The 8,724-nt window shown below is 36.0% G+C and overlaps 1 protein-coding gene across 1 annotated transcript; it reads left to right on the forward strand.

Moving 5' to 3' along the window:
• The first annotated feature begins 403 nt into the window (after positions 1–403).
• Positions 404–8,355, forward strand: CTSO (cathepsin O). The gene is made up of 7 exons (XM_018071381.2): positions 404–539; positions 1,523–1,656; positions 2,809–2,976; positions 4,412–4,533; positions 5,450–5,613; positions 6,056–6,148; positions 7,512–8,355. Exons 1-7 carry the CDS (start codon positions 404–406, stop codon positions 7,544–7,546), a joined length of 852 nt encoding a protein of 283 aa, XP_017926870.2. The 3' UTR covers positions 7,547–8,355.
• The last annotated feature ends 369 nt before the right edge of the window (positions 8,356–8,724 follow it).

Below are 8,724 nucleotides of genomic sequence, written 5' to 3' on the forward strand. Positions count from 1 at the left end.
ATAGTATAAAGTTTAGGGAGTTTAATGTCTTTAGACCGTTATGCTCTTCTTTTGCTTTATAAAGACATGAAGCATGGTGGGGTTAATTCTTATCTGAAGGCATTTTTACATCTCTAAACCACAAGGTTTGTTGTGCTGTGAAGGAAAGACATCAGATGAGTTTAACCCAACTTGTTCTCAGCTTGCCTGTTTTGTCTGCTTCATATCAATTCCTTGCACTTAAGAAGTGCTTTTTTTGATCTTTCTTGGAGTTGAAATTAGTCTAATGGCTTTTATGTTGGTTTGCTAGGAATACACAGCGAATCTGAGGTATACAGCTGTCTTGTTATCTATGTTCGTGCTTACTGTTGCTAACCTTTTCTTTTTCTGCTCTTATGGTTTTGTCACTACTGCTAACTTAAAAATGCCCACAATTATTTTTTTTTTCCTTCAGGAAAGCGCTAAAAGAATTAGATTACTGAATTCATCATCAAAAGATAATGCGACTGCTTTCTATGGAATAAATCAGTTTTCTCACCTGTTTCCTGAAGAGTTCAAAGGTACATTTTCTGATTGCTGCTAATGCCTTTTCTGATATTTTTGTTATTCTTTCCCAGAACCTTCTGTCTTTCACATTTACAGATTCTCCCCATGCTGATAGTCAGCTAATTTACAATGCCTGGTACCCAAATCAGTACTTCTGAAGGATGCAACAATCCTCTTCATGTTCTCCAGTATTGCAATGTTGAATTGCTCACAACCTGAATATGTTTTAGTATACAGGCAGTTCCGTCTCTCCTTCTTTCTTCTCACTGTGCCCTAAAGCCTTCTTCAGTTGCATCAGTTTTAAAAGTGGAAGATACACAAGGTTCTTGAGTAAGTTCCTATTGCCTATCCCAAGACAAAACTGGCTACAGCCCAAACAGTGCTTGGAGGTCCATGGTTATACAATCACAGCTATGACTTTGCAGAGCGATATAACGTGCTTTATTCTTTTTCCTAGAAAATTTATCTGATGTCTAACCTAATCTTCCCTTCTTGCTGTTCAAGTCTATTACTACATTTTCTATTTATCAGAGGATTTAACTCCTTTTTAAATTTTAAATAATTCAGCAACTTTTTTAGTGAAAAAACAACAGTTAGTGGGTGTTTCAGAATCTTTACCTTATTCTGCTCTTACTTTCCCCTTGTACCTGACTAAAATAAAATAGTATTTTTTAAGTCAGTAAAATGTGAAAATTTTCAAACAAAACTTGTTTTATGGAGTGGTTATTGTTCAACTTTAGAAAATATACACATTTCCTACCCACATTCTCTATATAGAATATTCCTTTTCTTTCTGGAACTATAGGGATATTTACATTCATTGTGGAGTATAATGATTATATTAAAATACATGAATTTTCTCTGGATTTGAAAATGAGATCTAAACTCACGTTTGTACCTACATATCAAGGTTACCTCTGTGACCTCTAGTAAAATAGTGGTTTGTGGATTTTTTTTTTTTTTAGTAGATTTATAAATGTTTGTATTCTGTGTTTAGCTATTTACTTAAGAAGCATACCTCACAACCTTCCCAGATACGCAAAAGTGCCAAAGGGAAAGGAAATACCTTTGCCAAAGAAGTTTGACTGGAGGGACAAGAAAGTCATTGCAGAAGTGAGAAATCAGCAAACAGTAAGTCCACGTGTTTTCCTTTCCTGGTTCTCAAGCACTACTCAGACACAGTTTCAGGGGGTAGACTGCAGAGCACAGTGAAGGTTTTGGAAAGGACCAGCACTGCCTCAAGACTCATTGGAGAGCTGGCACAAGTATGACCAGTTGAACATATACAAAGTCACATAGCATTTTATGTGAGGTGGGATTAGACTTAAAGGGATGAGGTGTAAAAATGGTACTTTTAGGAACTGTGTATTTATAAACTGTGCATAATACATTTTTTGATTTAGTTAACCAAGTCTGCAAGTATTTTGCATCATGTGTGCCTTGTATTTTTCTGGAGGGACCAAGGTAAGTTAATACCTGATCTCATCCCCCTCAGTTTACCTGGATGAGTATAGATCCCTTCCTATTGTTTGTTCCCACGATCAAATGCCCTTGGCTAGTCAACACCCATATCTTTACCACTGAACACCTCAGGGGATGCATTCATGATAGTAAGGTGACCAGACCCCACAAGACTACAGTTTATCCCAAGATAAAATGGTAAGAAACAAGCTGTTAAATCCCCAGTGTCTTTCCCTTCTGTGCTTCACACTGTGTAACCTGGACCCTGTGAGGAATAAATTCTGCTTCCTATTTAAAGGCCTCAGTTTTAAGAGCCTAGAACTGCAGTATAGATTCTGTGATTGTCTAAGAGTTTTACTATTATGTTTAATTTGAGTTTACCATTTCTTAAACTGTAATCTAATACAGTTCTATAAAATTCTACAAAAACTTACTAATGTGGTTAAAAAATAATTTCATCCTGAGTCCCAATCTTTCTTTAGGAAAATAGATATCTCACAGTAAAAAGCATCCTCAGACCTATCTTAAAGGACAAAAATCATCAGGAGGGATTCCTTAATGTAAGACAACCACAATGTCGGAATCCTTGAAATAAGACATCCATAATGCATTTCTGGCTTTCAGAGAGCAGTATAGGAGAAAAAACAGTTCAGTATTTTAAATGGATGATTAAATTTCTTTATTATTGCCTTAAAATCAAAGTTCAAGGATGGTGTAGTAAATGAAGAGCATTAGACGACTCTTTTGACTCTTTTTTGCTTTTCATATCAGGCTTCAAAGACAAAAGTGACTTTTTCTTTCTCCTGTTTCCCTTTCTATCAGTGTGGAGGCTGCTGGGCTTTCAGCGTTGTGGGTGGTATAGAGTCCGCCTATGCAATTAAAAGAAACAACCTGGAAGAGCTCAGTGTGCAGCAAGTTATTGACTGCTCATACAATAATTACGGCTGCAATGGGGGATCCACTGTTAGTGCTCTGAGCTGGCTGAACCAGGTTTGGAACTTTTTATAAATCTCAAACCCTTCATTAGTTTTCATATCACCATTCTTATTTACTGGGAAAAAGTGGTGGGGAAGACGAAGTGTGGAGCTCACCTGATGTGTGTGTACCTTTATATGTGCATATACATATGTGTGCGTGTGTATATGTATGCATATTTATTTAGTGTGGAACTAAGAGAGAATTTGTTTAAGCAGAATTAAAATTTGGTTGGAACTTTATGGTCCGTATATGTTCTTGTGAATGTAACAAATCAGCCCTCAGGGGCTGAAAATAATGTTCCTGAATTCAGCTGGAATTGCAGACATACAGAACCAGTGTAGATGGAGCCATTTATCCATATGTCATTTTGTGGATTTGAGGCACCAGCATCTAGGAAGGATGTTGACATTTTCTGCTTTCAAATTTCTATGGTTTCTGTTGCAAACACTGCAAAATTATGAATAAGTGTGGAGAACCTTAGAATAAAATGGATTGTGTTTACCTTTGTTTCACTTGCAACCCAAAACATTGAAAATGGAGACACAGTTTCTACTTCAGTTGTAGCTAACACATTTCATTCATGAAAAACAAAAAATGTGTGTTAATAACATGTAAACAGAAACATTTTTATATCTTTGAAATAAAAAGTACTCTCTCAGATTGAATTATAAGAATATGAAAAGAATTCCTTCTTTTTTTGAAGTTTAAAAAACCCCTGGTTTTTCCTTTTTAAGAAACTGTAATTCCTGAAGATTCATATAACCATTGCTAATAACCGTCTAGATAACTTGTCTAAATTTCTATTTCAAGAACAACAGAGGATACTCATCTTGATTCCTCTGAAGCAAAATTCTGTCTTGCTTGGCAACAGAGGGACCACAAATGATTTAGGCTGGAGAAGTCACTGTCATAAATGTACTGTACTGCAGAAGACAAGGAAAGCATAAAAGGCTGATACAACAGCTTTGTTTCTGGACTTTAAACCATTATATAAATGTAATATGTTAGTATGAGGATTTGAAGCTAGTAACAGAATCAGACTTTTCAGTATTTTATATAGCTTCTTGGGATATTTGTGCTTCTTGAACTGTTCCAAGGAGAGAATAATTTTGTTTGTGGAAGTCATTTGAAGAGAATGAATAGTCATTCATCGAATGAGTATCTCTCTATCTTGAAATTGATGAGATTGCTTATGAGGCTAGTTTAAACCTGAGATGCTTTTTAAATTTTATTCATTATTTAAAGACTTCTGGATCCCTTCTGAAGCTTTCTCAGTGAAAAAGAAAACTAGAGATAGTAAATACCTATTTCACAATATGACACATTTCTAATCTCACCCAGAGCACACTGAATTTTGAGTGGGTTATGTGGCCAATTTCAATATGTTTTGAGCTGCATAGTGATAAAATCAAATGCATTAAATTCTTATTCATTTATCTTCTTGCAGACAAGAGTGAAACTTGTGAGAGATTCAGAATACACTTTTAAAGCTCAAACAGGACTGTGCCATTATTTTGATCGCTCAGATTTCGGAGTTTCAATAACAGGATTTGCTGCGTATGACTTCAGGTAGCTATTATTGACTCTTTTTATTTGCTATACTTTTCCTTCTGTGTTCAGCAATTGTGGAGTAAGCTAGAGTGAATAGTGCATTGACCAGGCAAAGGTTATGAGATTGATTGCACCAGTTCTGTAGCTGTGTGCTGGAGAAGGATTAATGTGTTAACATTTTTGAGTTAAGACTTGCCATTACAAATCCACTCAACACTGCCATCACTAAGCCTACTCAAATGAGAAAGCTTAAGTCTGTGGCTTGAAATTAGTTCTTTTAAATTGGCTGTGTATAAACTGGAGTGTTGAGGCAGTTACAGTTTCTCATGTATGTTTACTGAACATTATACTGCTTTATTATTAGAAACAGTAAATCTTACCTGTAGTAATTGGAATTTGTTGAAAAAATTAGGAAATATTCAGTTATTTCAGTATTCCTCCATTTACATACCCACCCACATCTTCTCCAGCCCATGACTTTAGAAACAGTATTGTCAACTGAATTGTGTGAAGACTTTAGCTTTTTAGGTTTCTGTGTAAAAAACCTGTGTTTCTAATCTTTATCAGTACAGTATAACTGCATACTGAAATTAAAGACAAGAACTGTGATTTTGACTAGGAATTGGGTTACTGCTGTATTTGTAGTGCTCACCATTGCCCACTGACTTGACCCAGAAACTTGCTGCTTTTTAATAGCATTATATCTTTGGATCTGCACTTTTCCTATTGTTTCTGTGTCCTATATTTGTATTACTGTGTTGTGGTATATGAAATATATAATTACTAATGTATTTTACATGGCATGTAGAACTCAAGAGGGAACAGTTTCATTATTTGATTTTTAATTCATACTTAACAAGGAGATTACCATCTCTCAAATCACTTTAGTGTGCTAACTAAAGTAACTTGGCATTATCCCTCATTCCTTTCACAGCGGTCAAGAAGAAGAAATGATGAGAATGCTTGTTAACTGGGGCCCTTTGGCAGTAACAGTAGATGCAGTTAGCTGGCAGGATTATCTTGGTGGAATCATACAGTATCACTGCTCCAGTGGAAGAGCAAATCATGCTGTTCTTGTGACTGGTTTTGACAGAACAGGTGCGTTTCCATCAACTGAACTTCAGCCCAGTAGGTTTTACATGTTTTTCTCTTACTTGCAGCTCTGCCTTCTGTGGGACAAGTGATTAAAATCTAGAACGAGTTGTTCTGTTGAAAGCTGTTTGGTCTGATGTCACATCAGTTCTGGAAATGCAGCCTGATCCCAGTGACTTTGCCACTGCTACTTTAGTTCTGTGGGACTTTGTCCTTGTAAAGTCAAGAACATGGCTATATGTGTCTTTACACTAGAAGAGCCCATATCCAGTCTTTCGATACTGGAATATTAGTTCTGTTCTCTGAACAACTGGTTTCACTGGCCTGTATCATCAAACCATTGCAAATTATGACATAATAAAATGCTAATTTGCTCTGTAGAGTGTTAGGGGTCTTTTAAGCTTCCCAGATCTCATGTTGTCTCTAGTTCATGAAATGTCTCTTCCAGGTAGTGTCCCATACTGGATTGTACAGAACTCTTGGGGGCCTACGTGGGGAATAGATGGCTATGTTCGTGTTAAGATAGGCGGCAATGTCTGTGGTAAGTCTGGCAAAAAATAATTAAGTGGTAAAGGCCACACACTGGGATGTATCTCTCCATGTAGGTAAGGCTATAATAATATAATAATATAATAGTAATATAGTATATATTATGTATATATATTATGTAATAATATAATGTAATAGTAAAGATATAATGGGATCCTCAGAGAGGCAATACAAATCATTGCTATGCTTTAACAGAGGTTAAATGAGTCCAGATGGGAAAATAAGTAAAGTGTTGCTAGTTCAACCAAGCCAGGTATTTAAATGATTGAAAAGCACTATGTAGAGGTAAAAATATATAAAGCATAACGAACAGTTAGATTACTATTGTACCTTACCACGTAGAGGTAATGGCATTGTAAAGTATACAGTCCTGTGTCATGGTTCTAGGTTAGTGCCATTGCTGTACTCCCTGTAGTAAAACAGCTGCTGTCCTTGTCTGGTGGATGCAATTATCTCTGGGCTCAGTTTAGCAAACAAATACAAAAATTGAATCTACCTATGCTTGGGAAATGTGTCCTGCTTGTGGTTTTTGTTGTAGGACAGAGGTATATCCTTTAAATGCTAGTTCCATCTCCTGCCCTGGTGTTAGCTTATCTTAATCTTCTGCAAATAAAACCAGATAATATTCAGTTTGCCTGCACTCAGTAAAGATCAGAACAATGTATTCAGCTTTTTCATGTTGCTGAATCTTTTGTTCTTACTGGTTTTGTGTAAAGAAACAATTTTGAAAGGGAAATTTAGAAATAGTGGTAAAGCAAGTCAATTGTAGAGGTGGCAGGGAGAATAGATGTATTATTTTCAAAATCTGTTCTCTCAAAAAGCAGAATCTTTCACATTTTTTGCAGTGTACCACACAAGAACAATCTGGCAAAGGACAGTAGTTGCTCATTTCCCCCACAGATGTCCTCTGACACCACTTCTAAGGGTAGAAGAGCCATTACCATTTGATACCTTCACTGTCTATAGTCAAACTTTGCTTCTAGTGTAGGAATGATTACAAATGGAGTTTGTGATCTCCAGTTTCTTAGTGAGCTTTCAAAGTTGCATAGCTTCACGTTGTCTATATATTGCCAATGCAGGATATCAAGGTTTAGATTGCTTTTCAGCACACAGATTGCACCAATGCTGAGTCCTCAAAAAGGATCTAAAATTTTGAACATGAGAGTAGGTTTCAACTACACACAGTGTCAGGCAAGCAAGAAATAAAAGGGCTACAGATGATTCCATGTACCCCCTCCCCCCCAGCAATTCACCTGCTGTTGTGGCATGGCGGAGAGATGGCATTATATGAATAGGAATTCTGGGAAGTCTCCACTTCTAGTATTTTTTTAAAAAAAATTGTAATTCCTTTGCAGGTATCGCAGATACAGTTTCATCAGTTTTTGTTTGACACTTCTCTGGGCCAAAGAACACAAATATCGTTTGGACACACACTGTATATGAAGATGTATTTCAAAACAACATTTTCTAAAATAAGAAATTGCTATAAGGGCAATTCCTGCTTCTAGGCAGTAGATGGCTGCAGTTTTTAAAAACATTTTTATGTTGGATTTGTGTTGCGTGTCAAATTTCTCACAGAATAAGAAGACTCAGAATCAACTGCAGGGTTACAAAGATGGACTGAAACCTCAAATGTGAACTCTATCCAGAGTTGAATACTATTCCATAGAAAAATCTTAAAAGGAAAGCAGTAGTGGCAAATGAGAAGGAATTTGGATCAAAAAATCAATAGTATAACAGTGTATTTTGAATTATTTGAATATAAAAAGAACCATGAGTAACAATTTAGAAAGTCAGCAATTACAGAATACATCAAATCAATTGAGTGTTGGATTTCCTGCGTTAATTGAATTCAGAGGTGAGACTTCCTGGGAATCAAAAAGGGGTTCCAGCTTTGCTGACATGTGAAACTGCAGCTGCAGGCAAATGTAACTAGAACTCACAACCAAACGTGTAATTCTAAAATGCTCTGAGTCTTCCATCTGCAGTGCTTTACCTGTGTCTTTTAAGAAGCCCTGCTTTGAAAAGTATTGAAGCAATTTTGTAATTTTTGCACTCAATTACTGTACCATGTTAATAGTTTTTTATAAACTTTTTATGAAAAATGCAATGAGTGTTTATATTTGTCTGTTGTAAGTATTACTGTTTTAGTCCTTCTAATTGTTAATTTTTTAAATTAAAGGAAGACCAAGTGGATTAGCCATGTTTCACTAATTCAGGTTCTGCTACTTACTGATTTTACTTGGCTGAAAACTTCAGATTAACAAAATGAAAAGTCTTCTGTACTGTCAGAGTGTTGTGTAGTATGTCCTTCTCTGAATGGTTTACAAACAACAAACAGCACACTTCCATAACTGGAAAACAATTGCTATGGTACAGAGAACACACCAGAAATTTAGGCCTACGGTGTGGGTCTTTCCAAATGAAGCATTTAAAAAGACAAGAGTCCATTTACTGAGAAGACCACACAGCTTTATTGATATTCTATGGCCAAACTTGCCTTTATTATGTATCAGTTTTATCCTTTTTTCAATGATAGTTTGCATAAAAGCCACTTTAAATGCCTGT

This window comes from Manacus vitellinus, unplaced genomic scaffold (assembly GCF_001715985.3).
Source record: "Manacus vitellinus isolate BGI_N305 unplaced genomic scaffold, ASM171598v3 scaffold_0_pilon, whole genome shotgun sequence".
Classification (NCBI taxonomy): Eukaryota; Metazoa; Chordata; class Aves; order Passeriformes; family Pipridae; genus Manacus; species Manacus vitellinus.